Source organism: Ceratina calcarata, unplaced genomic scaffold (genome assembly GCF_001652005.2).
Source record: "Ceratina calcarata isolate Rehan_Ccalc_2016 unplaced genomic scaffold, ASM165200v1 scaffold554.2, whole genome shotgun sequence".
NCBI lineage: Eukaryota > Metazoa > Arthropoda > Insecta > Hymenoptera > Apidae > Ceratina > Ceratina calcarata.
The window spans coordinates 295,844-315,545 of NW_017176727.1; the positions used below are offsets into that span (position 1 = coordinate 295,844).

A 19,702-nucleotide genomic window follows, 5' to 3' on the forward strand; every position below is an offset into this window, starting at 1 on the left:
CGTCAATACTTAATTGGATATTTCCTTCTATACGTTTTAGCACGTAGCTATTTATTATTAGCATTATTCTTCCGACGTCTGATTTCTTTTTAATTATAGGAAATGCGTTTTTCTAAGGTACATAAACTTTTGGGATTGACTGTATAGTCAATACATCCTTAACACACCTACTCCTTAGTTATCGATAACGTATCAGACAATGCAATGTAGAATATCTTCTACTAAGTTTTCTATTTGTTTTAAAAATCGAATTGCTCTAACCCTCGGGCTATCGATCAACCCGATTAAACTCCGAACTAACTCAGAACAGGCTCGTATCAGCGGTTTAACCCTGATCGCGAATACTCTACATATTACATAACCCTGCAGTCTAGAATATCATCGAGTCGATCTTCGTTTATTGTTGGATTGGTTCACATACCCCTTCTGCCAGTTATACACCGCGATAGACTGGTCCGATGGTTGAAGAGCAATCCTCGTCATTTTAAGGTGCATTCAAATTAAACGAATAGCTCGGAGCATCGACATGTTCTATTTTTAAGTCTAAATAATTAAGAAATCCACTCATAAAATTTACATTTTCTCGACTGTGACGAAATTCAAATGTTGGTTAATGCTTATTTATCATTTCAAGACTGTATTTCTTGATCAAGAGCGATCGGAGATTGTCCTACTCGAGATAAGAAAAGAGTAATGCCTATTGTTTGTCATGCATTAAAACATTTCAAGAACGAAAGTATCTTTTATCTGCTCTTAAATTTTGCGAAAACAAGAAAAGAACGAACATGTGTTCGTTTATTCTAAACGCAACTTAAACCAAGGATCGCGGCCACTCGGTGGTTGATAATTCCCGAGCTTTACACTTCAATAAATTCGCGTATCTTATCGCGTCGTTACGTTTCCCGACGTGGCGGCGAGATTGTACAGGGGGGAAAAGACCCGCGAGCTGTGCGGCGGCTGTCGAGCGTTCGTAGAGAGCCAGCCAAGTCGAACGATCGTTCTCGCGCTGACAATGAATCCCCGCATATACTCCGTTTAGCCTCTCTTTAATGGCCCCGGTCCCGTCACATCGTAGCAAGTTCAACGATCGTCGAGACACCGTTACTTTTCTAGCCGCGAGGCGACCGTGAGGAAAGAGGCCGTTTTCGTTGACGATGATGAAACAGGCGAGAGAGGAGCCCGCGCGCGGATTTTTGGCTATTTTTGACTTCAAAGTCCCCTCGAACTTCCTCCGGTGCCCCGGGATTCCACCCCGTTCCTCACTCCCGTTCGTTCCGTTTCTCGTTTCGCACGCGTGCACGCGGCAAGAAGAAGAACACGCTCGTCTGGCTAATTTCAAATGCTTTATTTTCACGACCGGTTTACCGGCATTGACTGCCATGCTGCTGCTAACTGTATAACTTAGGAGTGGCCGATACCTTGTGTACGTCTTTATTCGATGGCACCTACGTAGTCGGCGAACCGCGGATAGAATGGAATCTTCGATTGTGTATGCGATTGAACGAACACGGTCTCTTAACACGGTTCAAGCAATCTATAATACAGGTCTTTGGTGTATGATATTTGTATTTATTCTTGGTTGGTTGTAAAAAATGTATTGGCAATCAGGATACGCATAATTAATTTCTAATATCAAAGCGTATTCCAAAGAAATATTCATTGTCTATGTTCAAACTTGTTAGATTTAGCTACGCTGAGATCGAATTGTTCGAAGTTGTTAAGTGATTCGTTTTAATCTTCCGATGAGAAGTAGACTGTCAAACTGTTTCATTCCATAAGCCAGTTCAGACGTTCAACTTGCTCAACTCATTTAGCAAAACCACTTAATTTCAAGTCTTGTTAGGAAGAGAACTAGTCCGGTTTGTTTGAAAATTAGAAATTGCATTTATACATATATTTCATTCACCATTTCCTTATCGAGTTTTCTTTGTTCGCCTGATCTAATGGCCGGCAATTTTTCTCTTTGTTCGTTTTGATCTAATGGTTGGCAATATAGTGGCAATTTCGCGCAGAAGGGAGGCGCTTTGAAACAAATAAAATTTACTGCACCTCTCTCTTTCTTCCACTAGATACAGTGAGGAAAGTTTGTCATTAACCCCGGGTACACCTCGTGCCATTTGTCACGATGACGTTTGCTATGGCAGAGAGAAAAGAGGAGAGCCAGCCGCGAGATAGTAACCACGGTTTAATGATGAATAAAGCACTGAATCCGTGTACTACAATATTCAAGTACACCGTTCTTGATTCGCAAATTTCATTAAAACGTGTCATCGTCAAACTTAATGTTGACAATTGAGTAATAAATGTAATTGGTTCGATATTGTCTCAATTAAGTGTAATTGGCTTCAACTGTTTCTCATACTTTCTATACATTATACACATACTTCACTTTTGCTTTTGAAATTCACATGTTTCGATTGTCTGATGGAATGTACACACGATTAAATTGTTATTACGTAACAGTAATCAGTTTAAATACCGTCATGAGCCACGAATGAAATTTAAATGCGTTTCCTGTGATCGCGTGCACGAGGACGGATAAGGTACATTTTCAAACTGCGATCATAGTGAATTGACCGTTACATGAACGATTCTGCGAAAGATCAAATAAGAAACAAAAAAGGGTATAAACCAAGGGTAGATCGTATGATAGTTATAAACATGCTAATTATAAATGCAGCCTTAGCCTCGCAATATTTTATCGTAAGGAAATATATTTAGACTTTATCTTGACCAAACCTTATAACTTCTGGGAAAAGGCAACAGCAAAGTTAAATGAACTTTTAAAATCATCGTTGCATCGATGCAACCCCTCTGCTCGAAGTTTTCCAGGATTTAATTACCTTTTCGCGTTAGAACGAAAGAATTAGCAGAAACGACACGTTTATAGCACGCTGCGAGTCAGATTGCCCCCGTGAAAAATCCGAGTATATAGGGAGGCATGTATCAGTTTGGCAGGAAAAGAATTTAATTCGCACATTTCGGCCTGACAAAAGGCATGGAAATATCAATAGCCCCCGTGGCCGTCAATCGGTCGTCGCACGTAATACTCGCCGGGCCGCTCGGTCGTTTCCGTAGCCGCTCGCTCGGCCTCGGCCAGCCAGCATTGTCCCGCGTAGTCAGTTCTTGGCAGGCAACCATCGCGTGTATACGTGCTGTGTCTGTTCCCTTTTGCCGCAACCAGCGGGAAAATGCAACGATTCAAAATATGTTCGCCGACCTAATCGAACCGGAATACTCGTTCGTTTCAATAGCTTCAGTAATAGTGCGGAAGAATTGCGAACGTGGTGCAGTGCTCCGATTTTTCGCGCTCGTGCTTCCTCGCGTGTGCCCTCGTGTCCTCCACTTTTCACGGTGCTGTGACAGTGCTTTCATTGGTGTTTCGTGACCGAACAACCTTCTCCGCGTGAATCCGTTGCAAATCGGGCTTGGAGCAAGGAAGTAAATAACGTTCTTTTCGTGGTAAATCGCGAGATTTTGGTCGGTCGAACTAACGAAAGGCGCATCGTCCGGCGTCCGGTATGTTGATTTGGGGTCGACAGTCCTTAAGGTCGAACTCTTTCGATCGTCTGCTATCTTGATCGGGCAACATCGTTGAAGAAAAAAGCGATCTCTTGAGGAACTTGCTCGTTCGAAATATCGGAGCCACTGCCGCATTGGTGCTGTGCAACGCTTCGCTACAGGTAACTGTCAACTGATTGCATTTCTGATCGATTCATCGATCACGCGATTCTCCGAGGCATATCGAAACGTTACCAGGCAAACACGGAACTCGTCCCAACGGTTATTACTCTTATTTACGTTACGGTTCTTCACCCTGAAGTACAAAGATTCCTTGTCTTTAGTAAATGGCAGTCATCGAAAATGAAACTGAGGTACTATTTCCATAACCCCAATAATGCGAAAACGATCGCAAAGTATCATAGAACGAAATTGTTTGACCAGCATCGCGTGCGTGTTAGGTTAAAAGATTAGGTGGTAAACGCGTATCATTACGTCATGAACTACAATTATCGTCCGCATTTGCAATTCGATGAATCCAGAGGTTCATTCTCCCCTATCGGTCGATAGCGACCGTTTCCCTGGATTCCGGGGTATACTGTTCTCGAAACGGTTAAACTTAGAGAGCACCGATGAAGTAAACATGTCTGCCAAACGAATTCACGATGTTTCGACAAATAGGAAAATATGAAAGCGTTCAAATTTGTTACAGTCGTGCGATTCAGTGTACCAGTTGCATGCGAAATTAAATGGAACATCGAATTGCAAATGAATTCGATTCCTCGTGGAGCAACGATCCGATTAACCTGATTACGATTCTTCGAGTATTTTTTACTTAATTCCTTCTTTCAAAAATCTCTTAAGACTAGACCTGCAACTGTTATATTTTTGTAATTGTTAATTGTAGTTCGTAACTGCAGAAACAAATTATTTTGGACAAATATCTAGAGTTCGATGTTAATTTATTTCTAATATTATGCAAATAAGAAATCTTGAATCAGGATTACGAATTATTTTCGGATTAATGTTCAAATATTACGCGTACTCTTTCCCTGAGACTTCTTTTCAATTTTTAACCTCCTACAAGATTGTGTTTTTCTAATATATGTACGTGACAACGACCTTCCCGAGAAGTAGGAAGACCGTGTGCACTCGACTTGTAAACAGAATGACTATAGCACGACGCGTTTACATTCATGGCATAGCCAATGGTCGGCTCCATCAACTTTTCATTATAACCGTCTGAATGCAAATATCGTCGCCGCTAATATAAAGAAGATTAATATGATTTACAATTAGCGTAGTGGCGAATGTACATACTTTCCGCTCGTGAATAGATATCGAGACACTTTGTCAATGCAACAACCGCGTAAGATACTACACTGAAAATAATATTTTCAAATCAAATTAAACTCGCAGTATTTTAGCAAATGTCTCGTACATTCAAAACAGAATAAACTAAGAAATGTAATACTCTTATCAAACCGATTAATTAATTTGACGTTCAAATGTATTTACATTCTAACCGAATCGATTTCAAAACTGTCCTAAGGTTTACAAATCCATGTACATATATGTATATGAAGCAAACACGATAGTCGAGATGTCCCTATTCGCGAAGCAAATGGATTTCGTGAGATTCTGCATAATTAAACACAGCCGGCCGCTGCGCTGTCGGATTAACTACGCACCCCATCGGGATTCTTTACACAAATACTTTACTTCATCCGTGTGTCTGTCAACCGTTTTTGAATTTAAATGATTCTCCGTTCCAAAGTGCTCTACGAGTTCTGAGATTTTCATTAGTGTTAAATGGATTTCTTAATTTATACGCTGATTTCGTTATCTCGGTTCAATGAATATTTTTACGAAATGGTAGAGACTATACGTTCGAATTACATTTATTGGCTATTTCACAGATTCAAATTGAATAGGGAGATTCAATGAAAAGATAGTTAATTCGTCTAATTTAGTGGGGAAAAGGTAATTAAGGCAGAATATATTTAATTAAAATCGAGATTGAATCACTGCATAAATTATATTAATTGGATATTTTTTTTTACTTATTACATCGTTTCATTAAGCAGACAGTTGGATGTATAAAATTATTTGACGTGAAAATGCATTCGTGATAGATAATTGGAAAATGAAAATTTAATAAATGTCGAATTCGATTTCCTTTTCATTGATAATCGAGTACGAGGCAATACATATCATGGAGAGCACAATTTAAATCAGTGCCCTTTCTGATTGATCGCATTTCGTTTTTGCATACGTAGCTCTTCAATTTTTATATATTTAATTTCATCCGTTTACTCGTTTCATCCAACGTTTTATTTCTAACTCATCACGACGAAGTACTATTTTCCCGTCACTTTGATTTTCGCTTATAAATACGAAAATCGAGCGGTTTTATTTTATCCTCAACCAAACCAAATTATGGTAGCGATTTTGTAATCTCAAATACAATTTGTAATAGAACATAGCTGCAACGATACTTATCGAACCGTAGCTTGAAATAACGTAACGATACCTAACGAATCTTGGAAGACTACGACGTAATAATACGTTCAATTTCTAATTCATGATATCGATTCTCAGCCGGTTGAACGCACGGCACGCTGGTCATAGAGAGAAAAAAAGGTACTTTCCCTTGCATTCACTGGAAGACTCGGCGCGGACTTTCCGCGGAACGTCGCGTTAGGAAACGAAAGTTTACGACCGCGAAAAAAGTTGAGTTGCGCGTAATAGGTTTTCAAGGTAAGACAGATCGTAATAAGCTCCCTCGAAGCTCCGGGCGCTGTGGCCAGGCCGCCAAGATCGATGTTACAAGAAACCAACGGGTCCGCGTGTTATGATTGTTAAGGTTTTATTCAGCCGTTATTGCATCGGTCGTTAGTGAGCCTTCTACTTTATCTTCTCCGGCGGTGGAGTTACGATTTCGACATTCTTCCGCGAAATACGTACCTATCCTCCTCTCGACCCTAGCATAGAGAAACGGAAAGGAAGTTCGTGGTGGGCGCCGTTTACTTCTCGGTGAAAAATCTTTGAAAAGTCATCAATAATTTATGAGATGGTTTCTTCTTGATACGCGTCGCGGAAACTCTCGAAAGACTCGACGAAATGAACCGGTTTCCTGCACCCTCGCTAGAGGGGACACCTTTGGCATTCGACTTTTCATTCGTTACCGTATAATCTTGTGCTCCGTTTGTGGCGTTTGATCTACCGAGTTACTGAATTTCCGTGGCCAAAGTCCCTTTAACCATAGACGGAGAGAGAGTCAAACCCGGGGGCGAGTAAACCGCGACGGCTGGAATTCGTACGGAGGTAGATAAGTTTCTGTTTCAACGGGTCCGAACGCGACCCTTCGAACACCTGAGGACAGATTACACGGTTGTCAGGCTAGTTCGCGGTTGATTCTGATGAACTTTGTGTTCCCGTCTCTGTTTAGTTTCAATCCCGCAACGCGTCGGAGTGCTAAGTTATTCGGGAACCGATGTTCCTCGTTAGATTAGCCCTCTGTTGATTTTGTCCTTTGCTCCAGTGTGTCATTAAGGGGCAGTACTAGTGTGACCGTTCAAAATTTAGGTGATTTTTGGGAATGTTTTTGAAAAAAAGTATTCCCTTGAATGTTATATTAATACTAATGTCTATATTAATACTATTAGAAGGCTGCTATTCTCAAACTATTTAAAATCCGGCCTTGAAATTTTAATATGAGGTATAAACTTTCGAAAAATGCAAAAAATTTGATTTTTTGGAAGTGTTACACTGGTATAGTTCCTTAAGCCGACTGCGCGATATACGTTAATGGCATTGCACTATATGTAAAATAGTCGTTTAACAATTACGTTGTCCGATGCAAAAACGAGTTAAGAAATCTTGAAGTAACTTTCGTTTGGCCGACTAAAATGTCCGTTGCTCAACGGAACGAGTTAATTTGATCGAGGATTTAGATTAAACATGCGTTGTCTCTAATCGAGCAGATGATTGTAGTTACGTTATCCTTACGTGGATTGGATTATTGCGATAGCCATCAGATCGAAATGAAGCTCGGTGGTTAAAGGAAGGCGCGTTTGAAATAAGATCCGATATTCTACGCATTACTCGCCGCTCGAAACGATGACAAGAAAAAGCGGGTTAATTCGCGTCGAACGACGCCGATTTCGCAAGATTTCCAGGCACGAAGCGACCGGTAGTCGCCTTTAGCGAACAAATTGCCCGATTTCGTCCAGCTCGCGTTTGACAAATCTCAGCAGTATCGTTGATTTAAGGAAGCATTCTATCGGATGAAGCCGGTCGCAACCGGCTTCTCTGTCAGCTGATTCGATCTCGTTTCTGGTCTCTTCCCGTTCTTCTTCTTCGTCTACGTTGCTTTCCCCTTCTTTCTTCCTCTCCCCTTCGCGTAAGTAGTAACGTCGTTTACCTTCTCCTCGGGGCATGGCCTGCATAACCGAGTTCCACGGCCGCGTTTCGCGCGATCGTTACGCGTTCCGACGAATTTAAGTGGGTATTATGCGCTCGGCAATCGACGGCGAGCAATTAGGTAACGCGTCGATCGATCTCCTTCCGCGTTTCTTCCACGGCCGACGATAGGATCGAGCCACTTGCACGATCTCCTGTTCCGAGGTTTTGCTTCTCGTCTCCCTCCCCAGCGATTTTATTGATTCCCTGGTAATTTAAGAGGGCAATTATCCCTTTCTCGTTTAATTGTCTTGGAAAGTTGTTAAACGCTTTTTGCGCACTTCGTGAGCGTTCCAATGCGAGTTTAGCTATTGGAAAGGAATCGGGATTTCGAGCAAAGACAACGGAGTTAGAGACGTACGTATTGCGAAACGTGAATTATCGCAGGCCAGGATACCGTCGTGTAATCTTGGAAACAACTAATTTCGCGAAACTGCTTTGATACTATCAACTGTAGACGTACGTAATTAATTATTCGAGGCAGAGATCAGGATGGAGACCACTGGCTACGGCTAATCATTACACAACATGCAAAAAGAGGTTAACAAACTCTGGTCCGTTTAGCTGAGAACAAGTCCCGCCAACGTCGTAAAGCATTAATTTTTCATTTCCCGTACTTTATACAGTCCGGGAAATCAGATTGTACATCGAGTCCGATTCGAGGATATTAATTACCGATACTGAAATTAAACAGTCGGATAATCGTAATTAGCGAGCAAAGCTCGGCTGAGGTACTTAATCAACGCGAATCGACACGTCGTCATAGGTTACATCGTCGAATAATATTCTCTGGATACACGTGATACTCCTTATCGTACGGGCTTCTGAATTTGAATCCGGTGCTTGTAAATCTGCCAGCCCGCGCGGCGCAAAAGCGGACAGCATGCGATCTTCGATCGGTGCGCGCGGGGTGCAAGGCACTTCTATGCTCGTTATCAGGACGAGTGCACCTGGTATCCTTGTTCGTTGCCGCGGATTCCCAGGAGGCCGTCATCCGATGTTTACGAGGGATTCGCGGTTGTCGTAAGTAGGTTCTCCTCTTTCTCTCTCGTTTACTCCCGACTCGCATCTGGTTGCGGTAAGATTCTCATGGTAGCCGGAACAGATCCCCTCGCGATCCCTTCCAGTGTCTTAACCCCGGAACGACGTTACGGCGACCCCAGAAAGTCATAATTCTGTCTACAGGATCTTGCGGGATGTGTCTGAAATTCTTGCGGTTTCATTTCTTTAAAATCGAATCATAGCCGTAGGGATTTCTTAAGTATTTGTCAACGAAACTCGGTCCTAACTGAGGCAATTGGAATTGGACATGTTCTCAGTTCGGAGGATAAAAAACATGTCGGTAAATCGTACAAATTTCTGAATTGGAATGATCATAATGTGTGGTATGTGAGTATAATTTATTTAGAAATTTCTAAAGTAATTTCTTTGTAAAATCAATAAATCAATATCGGTGATAAAGTACAGATATGTTACGAATATCTTCAGTAATTGTAAAGTACTATCTTAAGTCTCGCTATAGATTCTACCACACTAAGTTTGTTTGAGAATCGCGCGTTTTCTTTTAACTGTTCTTCTCTTTCGGCCTACATCCTTTTTCCATCTGGACATCCTCAAAACGAGTCTTTGAAGACGTACTCTTCCCGCGGCCACACTGTCGGTGGTCCTTTACGTCGCACCTGCTGTGCGATCATCGCACCCATCGGCGTCGTCTTGGACCGATTTGCCGGTGATGAATGCCGCTGGCAGCTCTGAAGAGGAAGTGAACGCGATGCTCGAGCTGAATGAGGCAATTAGTCGTGGTTTTTTGATGGTTCAAGAGCTTTTGTGCGTTCTCGGTTTCTCTTGAACGGTGGTTTTGCTGTTTTGGTATTTGAGGAGAATAAAGAGTACAACATGGAATTTCATTGAAATGATATTGAGACTCGATTATAATACATTTTCATGGAATAACATTCATTACGATAATATTGAAGAATGTCTTAAAATTACTGTTTGTTGTTACACAATTGAAGGCTGAGTAACAAAGAATACAAAAAAGATTATGATGTTGCATTTGTCAGTGGGCATTCTATCAAAAATCAGGGTAACCTCTCTCACGTTAAATGGCAAATTACATCTTGTTTTTGCTGAAAATTTCGGGCTGCGTGCCGGCGGCCAATTTCTTTCGTGCGGAGATCATTGAGTTGGTTTTTTTTTTCACCGGTGGCCTCCACGTCGGGCTGGAAAAGGGCCGTGAAACGAAAGAAGGGCGGTCGAGTTCTATTCCTTGGTCACGAAAGGATTTCAGGTTCGGGAGGCCTGGTACCCCGCGATGCGAACGACCTGCACGAATTTGGCCTCTGGTTTTCCTCTTCCTCTTCGGCTTTCTCTTCCTTTATTCCCTTTCGCATTTCGCGTGTACGCGACCACCACGCTCACGTCACGCTTCCTCGGTATTCGCGAAACCAGTTCACGTGCCGTGATCTTCGTGTGATCGCCCCGATCTCGATCTCCTGCACGCGCTCTCTGGCTTGTCTAATCGGTTTTAGTTAAGTGATTCGCATCCCGATCGCCTAGAGCAAAATTATTCGATTTAACTCTGTACATTATTGGATCGCTATCGACCCAGGCTCTTTTTCATGTTTCTCATATTTCTGTTTGAAGTTCGTTTACAAAAATTAGGTAATAGTTATTGGATGATATTTTAGAAACTTTGAAGATTGTTCAATAATTTTCTAGGATTTTTAAAGTACAAATTCAGTGTATGGACAACGTTAATACAAATATGGTTGCAAAAGGAGTATTAATGCCGCTCGATTATTATCGCACTTTTTTAACGGTTTTAAATTATGATGGAGACTGTGAGGATTTTTATTTGTCCTTATTATTCTGACGATTTTTTTTTAGCTTGGATGCTTCAAAATACATGAATAATTAATTATTGCATCTCTGTAGACTGTAGACTATTCGAATCGCATAGTAATGATGGCATTCCTATTTGGAGTCGATCACATGATGTGAAACTTTGAAAGAAATTACTCCAAATACATAATTAATGAGATTTATGTAAAATATTTGAAGTTCTCTTAATTGCAAGACGTAATTCACTGTTTTGCCAACGAATTCAATAGCCGGTGAATGTGGTAATAGATTTTCATCGCGCGAAGCTGGTTCGGCATTCGAGTTCCTGGCGCACCGTTATCCTTTTTTCAATGAAACTGGTTTTTTCGCTTTTGCATCCGCACCGGCACAGGCGTCGCTATCTTCGGTCGAGGAGGAAGAAGCGAAGCCGGTGTAAATATATGTATGCAAATGATTTATCGACGTAAGTGCACGCCGTTGCAATATCGTTTACGGGTGTCGAGCAATTACTGTCCCTTTGCCAACTCATTCGTGGTTCCATATTTGAATATGAATTCGGTTTCCTCGTTAATGAAAACGAAATGGAGATATTAGATACATATTGTTTAATATGTTGCATCGCTTTTATTTTATTTAAGAGAAATTTTGAAAAATGTATAATTTTCAAATCACGCGAGTGAGGTATTTTAGCAGCATTTATAGCCAGTCTACTGCAAGAGAATTTGACTCGCTATTAATTGTTATGCCAACAAAAATATATCTTGTATTAATTTATCATTAATTTAAAATTTATGGTTGCTCAGAGTATTTTAATATCCTTTGAAATTGTGATACTTTTATTAGATTCTAAAGATGAGGGAAACACCTAATTATGAAATTGTGTATACATAAAAAACGCACCGGCTACTATAGTCATTACGTTGCTACCTGTTCCATTATTTTTAGAACATCTTCATTTCAATTTTCTGCGATGAAAATGTTTGTTTTCTTTCAATCTTCCGCTATTAATTTCATTCTCGAGCTAAAGAAAGTGAAAAAGCTCGAAGTCGTTTTAGGTCGTCCAGTAGACAAGGGTACTTGCTCTCTGCCGTTAGATAGGTCATAACTCTCTGTTGACGTGTCGCGCGATGGGACACTGGACAAGAAGAGTAGGAGGGGGAGGGGAGGACGTGGGCCAAGAACAGACAATTAATTACAAGCCCGCTTAATTAAAGAGGGCCTTCGCGTTTCAGACACGAGAGCGCGGAGCACCACTCTCTCAGAATCTTGGTGGCACTCGTGCGAGTATACTCGGCTTCTCTCGCGTGTCACGGACGACGTAACTTCGATTCACTCTGCCGTGCCTTTCCATACATTTCTGAAAAGACCGGTGCAATTACCTTTAAAAGCTATGTATCAGACATCAGAAGCCATCCACCTAACGCTACTTCTACATTAGTTCATGAGAACTTCGAATAAGTCACGTTAGGAGTCAATTAATATTTTTGTCAAACTTTATTTTATATTTCGTTAACAACGTTAAATGAAGCGATAAAACGAACGAAATCTGAACGAAAATATCAGATCCAAGGTATTTTGTTGAATGTCACAGGTCGCTGCGTTATTGGCGCAACCGGTGCTTTAATTAACATCCTCCTAGGATCTGTTCACGATTAATTGGACGCGTTTGTAATCGAAAGCGTTTCTGGACGGTTAACCGTGCCATGAAAACGGGAGTCTCGATATGCCTCGGTTTACTTTCGTACACTGCGTAGTACATGTTTCACCGACGACCTGTTTGTCGACGATGTGTTTGCAGCATTCGAGATCGAAAGCTAACCACGCGCCGGTCAGCGATGAATCAGATCGATCAGTGAACTCGCCGAGTGATTTCGTAGAAAGAATTCGTTGTCACGCAACGGATAAAAAGGAGAGAGATAAGATTCGTTAAGTGTGCTCGTTTGTACGTAATGGCATTGACACCGACTCGATGCCGCGGCGGTGGCGGTGAGAATCTCTCGGAGGACATCGCGAACGATGACGAGCCGGCAAACGTCGCCAATTTCGAGCCTTTGAGCGATTCCTGCGGCGAGAGCGACATGGAAGGTCTCGATCTGTCCCTGTTCGAGCCCCAGGTCGACACCACTTCCTGGTGCGACTCCCGGATTCACGCCGGCACTCTTCATATCCTCGCCCATTACTGTGGTAAGCTTTGAGATTTTTTTTCCAACGTTTACATCGTTTTAGGACGAGATTCTGCATTTTATGTAAGAACAGTTACGAAACAGGGTGCCGTGATCGGTCTGGTGGTTAAGCGTTGGGCCCGGGATTGATCCCGAATCCTGACTCTTGACCACCCAAACCGGCCAAATAAATTTTCATGTGGCTATTCCAACCATGTTATTCTAATAATTTAGAATGATTAGAAAGACTTTGTTTTTGTTGTTTGATAGTGTATTTTTTGTTGCTCCTTTGCCACAGCATTTTATGCCATAGCAGGATATTATTTTTATGAGCCAGTAATATTGAGAAAAGAAATAATTTGTCATCTTGGAAATTCATAGTAAAGTACTTTATTTTAGTGTTGAAAAAGAGAAAATTGATTCACGCGCGTTAGATGCGTCGGGGGAATGGAATTCTCCGTGTGAAAATTGATTTTCCCCTCGTCAAAAGCATTTGATATGCAGATGAGACCCGTGAAAGAATTTTCTTTTAAGGGAAAATTGGTTTCACCATGTCGAGAGCGTTTTATAAGTAGAATTTTCTTTTTTTTTTCGAAAGAGAATATTGATTTTATATGTCTGACTATAGTTTAGTTTTTATTATAGAGGCTTACTTTCACATTTATATTTTGGTAGGTACGATGTATTTTATCAAAATACATGTTTCGAATTTTTTATGTCTAATATCGAGATGTCTCAATGATATTTTTTCTTATAATTCTACAAATTCAAATTTTTGTTGAAACCGAAGTCTTTGACGTCGTAAATTTCTTTGACTCCTCGTCGAAAGTTGAGGGGTGTAATACCTAAGTGGGATTAATCTTCTAAGCGAAGAGCGTGCCTCAGGAAATTCCAAGATAAACATCGGGAGGCATGCACGCCAGTCGGCTGGTAGTTCTAACAACAGGATCGATTACGCGATACGTAAACGTGGCCCGGTTAACACGCGTCGGAAGCCGGCGTTGTAACACGAACCCACCATCAATGGTCCATAACCCAAAACATCATCGAACATTGTTCAGGTTCGTAGCATACGGGTCACGAGGCGCATGATTACTCGCAGGACGCTTACACTCAGGTTGTTACTCCATTGGGAGTCGCCGTGACAACGTGAACATCAAAATCATGAGACAATAGTGTTTTTGATATTAAAACAAGTATCGCTTACGGTTTAACAAATAGCAATAGTTTAACACAATGTATAATTGTTTTACAATTATTATTTTTATTACACAAGTTTTAATTCATCAGTTGAAGTCATAAATATTAATTCTATTACATGATTAATGCTTTTACTGCAATTTGATATGAAAGAAGTCTCGTACACCATATACCTACTCTCACTAATGTAAAGAAGTCTATGGTAAGCAAACGCCTAGTGAGCAATCATACAGAGCCACTGTCAGGGTTAGCGTGAAATCCGAAGACGAGGAGACTTCGTCTTCTTTTCATACGCGAAACGCGGCACCTGCGCCATTATTCCAGTGCCGCGGGCCAATTGCCATTAACATACAATACCGACGTACAATACTCGCGGACGAATACGTATCCTCGGGCCGTAATTTACCGGTGCGAATTAATCTGCCGCGTTAAATGAAAAGCTGAAGGAGAGCGCGCACTGTACGTAGAATACGTTATACGCTATGGTACACGTATGGGTGCGTGCAGCTGTCGGAGGCTTCGTATTTGGAAGATGAGATGCCGTAGATAAGGAAGAAAGTTGCGCGGAATATTTTCAGATTTGCGTAGCGAGAGTGCACGCAGAATATGCGCGCATTAAAACATGCCGGGAAGGGTTGAGATTATTGTTTCAGTAGGATTTAGATTTTGTTGCGATGAGATTCACTTAGCTTTCAGAAAAGATTTGTCGTGGATCTAGTTCTGTGTCACAGACAATAAATAGACTTGAGGACGTTTCAATAAATTGTATAAATTTTATTAGCATAAGCACAAGGTATCATTCGTTTGTACAATTTTTATTTTTACATTATATGATCTTTTTACTGTGAATACGAGTTTACTTCTTCTTGGCTCGTGGTGCTTCTTAAAAATGATATGCAAGCTTTATTTGCTTCAATCTGATACGACAAAAAACGTACCCCCCACGAGATGGATTTTGCATACAATATATGCGATGCATATCACATTTTATATGCCTTTGTATTTAAAAGAGCTTAAAAATTGTGCTTCGAATAATTTTGCATCGTTGCTGCTTAATCATAAAGTTTGTAGAACGAACCACATTCATTTTGTTAATACATAATTTATTTGTTTCTTCCTGATATACGTCTTATCAAATTTCGAGAAATATAAGTCATATAAGAAAATAAAATACAGACTATAGCATATACAATTAGATTTGTTAAATTGCTTTACGCTAATTACGAAAAATTATGTGCTTTGTGTAAAAACTCGGGTCAATGAGATAATTTCCTCGCATTAGCCAACAGTAATTCGCGCGTTATGTGTATCACACGGCTACCGCATGCCGGAACAACCGCGAAGAAAAACGAACGAGTTCTTCGCGACCGGGAAGGAGAACCAAGAAGATAGGATCCAGATGATCGATTCCCGGTGGGGACCAATTAAAACGTGATTCAGCGTGGATGTAACGCCGGCAGAAACGCTGCTCGCGGAGATACGATCTCGTCGGCTGCAATAAATCGATGTAGGTAAATGAGCCGCATCCTCTTTACATCGCGGTTCGTCCTCCTTTCCCACTTGCACTCGCGGTACATTCATCCCTCTACGCGTATAAAGTTTCTTTAGGATTCTTAGCGATTTTACATCTTCATTACAGTAATTTTTAACGGAAAAGTTACTTATAGGCAACCGTCTTACTTCATGCTGGCTTAAAAGTTCATAGGGTCTCGTGGTGGTAAGAGCTGCTTCGTTCGTGAATGTTGAAGCAAACTGATATTTTGATGCACTCACTTCGTGTACCAGTAATAACTTCTCTTGCGTTGTACGTCTTTTGAATGTTTGCAATTCTTTGTGTTTGAGAGAACAAAGACGTGTCAGAAAACAAATTAAGTGGAAACCACATGGAAAATATCTGCTTTTAAAAACGCATTGTCACTTCCAGAGAAATAACATACTGTCTCTATAGTCATGTCACACTTGTTAGGATCAATAGTGCTAAAATTGAGAAGTAAGTAGTTTATTTTTATTATATAGAATGCGTTTTCTCATTTTGTCCATTAAGAACAGTCGCGTTGACACTTGTTTTCATTCGCTTCATGGGTCTTCACTCGAGTGGTTTGTGAACAATTTTCACTGAGAGTCAAGCCTTTGCACTTGGCCGTAACACGCTGTACAAATGTTGGTCTAGTTGCTCGGGGTGTCCGAGAAGTAAAGCGAAGGAAAAATGACGATAGATCACTCGAGGCTGATTTTCATGTTCGCCAAGCGAAGCGGCAACCGTGCCTGGTTAATCGAATCGCTTCTCTTCGGGCGATTTTCACTCGGAGTACTCGTTTCTTCGTAAAACCTGTTCACCAGGAAAAGCTCACGCGTTGGTGGTCGAGGAATTAGAAACGGGTAGAGATTGATCGATCCTTGATATTTCCTCGATCGTGGAAGATTGCGTATTGACAAATAGGAGAAATCACTTGCACATACATATTAGATATTATAGTTAATACAGGAACGGCTGGACATTAATACAATTTAAGCTGTCAGAATACAACATTTTATCAATCGTGGAAAGTATGTATACATATACATGTACTGGACAGAAACTCCATTAACTGAGTTCGTGGCATGAACTTTATCGTGGCGTGACACAAAAGCGCACTGTGTAAGTCTCGAACGCGAAAGGGTTGAAACCCAGTCGTGCGGGTAATTAAAAACGTCAGTACGATAATTATGGACGTTGTCATTGAGCGATCGCGATTTGTGTTCGCAAATGGAAACGTCCATTGTTGATTGTCGCCAGAATAATTAGTACACCAGCGTTTAGTTGTAAACTTGAACTCTATTGGACTTCATTTGTTCGAATGATGGAGTTAAACTTTCTTCGTGAACGGTCAAACGTGCTTTCATTTTCATTTCATAATTTCATCTATAAACTCGGAGTAGACATTCCAGATAGAACGATTGTATAATACAATTGATTTATAGTTTAAACTACGTTTGCAAAATATGGAATTCTTCATCTTCTTATAGTGTAAGAAAAAGTTGTAATAAATAGGTAATCGTATGTTGGTTTATATTACATTACGAGAAAAATATCTGTACAAAGATATAAAATATGATAATTGGTCTATATTTAGAACAAATTCTAAATATTGTAGGGGCAATTCGGGAATCAAGGACAATGGCGCCTAATGTGGGGCCAACATATAGAATAGAATTAAAAATTCTTTTAGCATCTACATTGATAATTTATGAACACTAAAGGCTTGATAATTATACTGAACATAAGATATCGTTAGAACATCGTACGACTTTCGGGATTTTTAGCCATGCTGTCGATATATCACGAAACATTTGGAGTGACACGTAAATCGATCCATTTCACTGGCACTGGCGAAACGACGTTATCACGGGACTGTGTGACTTATTTAATCTCATCGCTCGCAGATCGTATTTTCGAATCCTGGGATCTTGTTACGCTCGGTTACCGTTTCGTCGTGGCAGCTATTCGATATTTCATTATCTACAAATCGAGCAGCGCACCCGAAATAAATGGTGACCTAAATTCTTCAATTTTAGTAGCTTTCCTCGTGAATCGTTCATAGGTTTCGCTTTAGGTTTCAATAAGTTTAATTCGAATTTGTGTTCGTAAAAAGCTTTTAGTAATTCAGGTGAAATACGTATAATATTTTTAATTAGATTAAAGAAGTTTAAATTATTATGCAGATCCATATAATTCAATTGAATATAATTTAAAAAACCGGTGAATTACCAATGCTAGAATAGAGTTCAGCAAGCAAAGTGAGGTGAATGAACTTATGCACAAATTTCGATGTCAGTGATCCTCTCCCCACTCGTTGCACCCGAATAACGAATGTTTGGAGATTACGCAAAAGGGTTCGGCATACCCTGTTGAAGTTGACGATCAATTTCGAGTGGAACGAGCTTGCATACTCATTACGTATGTTTAGACATACGCATGGTTTCGGGAGAGTAGATATATAACGTGAACATGTGCGTGATAATTTTAAGAGCGTAATCAAAGAGCGAGCGAGTAGATGAGTCAATCTGTGTCAAAGAGTAAAGAGTTAAGACTATAAGTAATGGAGTAGACGTCAAAAGTTAATGTGTGCGCAATAAGGCACGCTGGACTTTCAATTAAGTTTATTTTTATGCTTCGTCATAGATTCCAGGTCTTTTTATTTAAAAATTCTTGATAGTGAATTAGTATATGTATCATTATATCACTAAGAATGGAAATTAATGAGTTTAATTGATGGAAACATGAATTGTGTAATGGAGTCGAAATGAGAGGACTTGTCTCTGAATTGTATGATTGTCAGAAAGGAGAAATCGGTTTCTTTGCTCTGCTGGTTGAAGACGACCAATAAGCAGGGAAATCCTCGATTGGGTTACATGGCGCATTGTTCTCGTTTCAAACAGAGATATCTCTGACATGGATCCGAATGTCGCGAATTGTCGTTGCAAGTGCAACGGGGACACACGTGCATCTAATAGAAGTGACAGCTGCAGCTGTATGGCTCCCCCTTTCACCTAAACCGGATATTGTTTAATTTAATTTCTTCGTTTAATTATTTAATTATTTACTTAATCGCGTCTGGGTAGCACGTGCTATTCATTTGAATTCGTCATCACGGCACGAATAACGTTTCCGTTCAACACAATTTCACATTCTAAACGTATTTCATCAAGCTGACGGTTTCTCCTAATTTCTTAATTTTTGTACGAATGTAAACCAGTTAAAATTGCATCCAATTATTGTTGAAAGACCGTGGTAATTCGTAAACCCATAATAACTGTCTGAACGGAAATTTCAAACAAGGTTTTTTGAGTACTGAGGGGCACGGCTACGGAAGGGAAGCAACGAGTCTAGCAAAATGAAGTCACGCCGAGAATTAATTATTCGAAATGAACGCCGTTCACCGATGGCGGGTCCATTAAAAGCAGGAAATTGTTCGGGGCTTAACGTCTCGTTTATAGCTGGGGGATGTGTTTCGGTTCGTCCTCTTCTCTACTAGTTTACCTACCTTACACTGAATTGGTATACGTGGCGTGGCATTAAAACACGTGCGTGCATTCTCTAGGACCTCCTTTCATTTTTGTCCCTCACGATTGAAGTTAATCAAATAGTGGCAGAAGCGATCATCCATAAACTATGCATTTTTCGTCACGCGAGAAACTGGTTTTCGCCGTTACGAATCTTTCTTACGCAATCTCGTTAATTATTATTAACAGCGTGTTAACTCGTGTTCGTTTGTTCTTTCTGTTATCGTCTGTATCATCTACTACTTATTACCATCCATTCAGTTTGCTGTATGCTAAGTATAAAAATATGAGAAAAGTTAGTGTCATGTGCTTTTAAGGATTTGTGTATCTCATTATGTTGCGTTACATGCTGAACGACGTTTGTCAAAGGTACCTAATTCATTTGAATGATTCACATTTCGCTGTGTTACATTTAATTTTCATTCTCTAAGGATTAAAAGACGTAAAGATGACATTTTAATTACAAGAAAAGTATTAGTCAGATTTAC

General features: G+C 40.4%; 1 protein-coding gene across 4 annotated transcripts in view; it reads left to right on the forward strand.

Moving 5' to 3' along the window:
* The window catches only part of raskol (Ras GTPase-activating protein raskol), a 256,389-nt gene that overhangs the window by 69,662 nt on the left and 167,025 nt on the right, over nt 1-19,702 (forward strand). For 3 of the 4 annotated variants that reach the window (XM_026816984.1, XM_018031593.2, XM_026816985.1), the window contains exons 1-2: nt 3,137-3,683; nt 12,608-12,993. The exons of the other annotated variant lie outside the window; for it this stretch is intronic. In XM_026816984.1, the coding sequence (XP_026672785.1) occupies nt 12,759-12,993 (235 nt within the window). In that variant the 5' untranslated portion in view covers nt 3,137-3,683; nt 12,608-12,758. Of the gene's footprint in view, nt 1-3,136; nt 3,684-12,607; nt 12,994-19,702 lie in introns of those variants that run through there. 4 annotated transcript variants of the gene reach the window in all.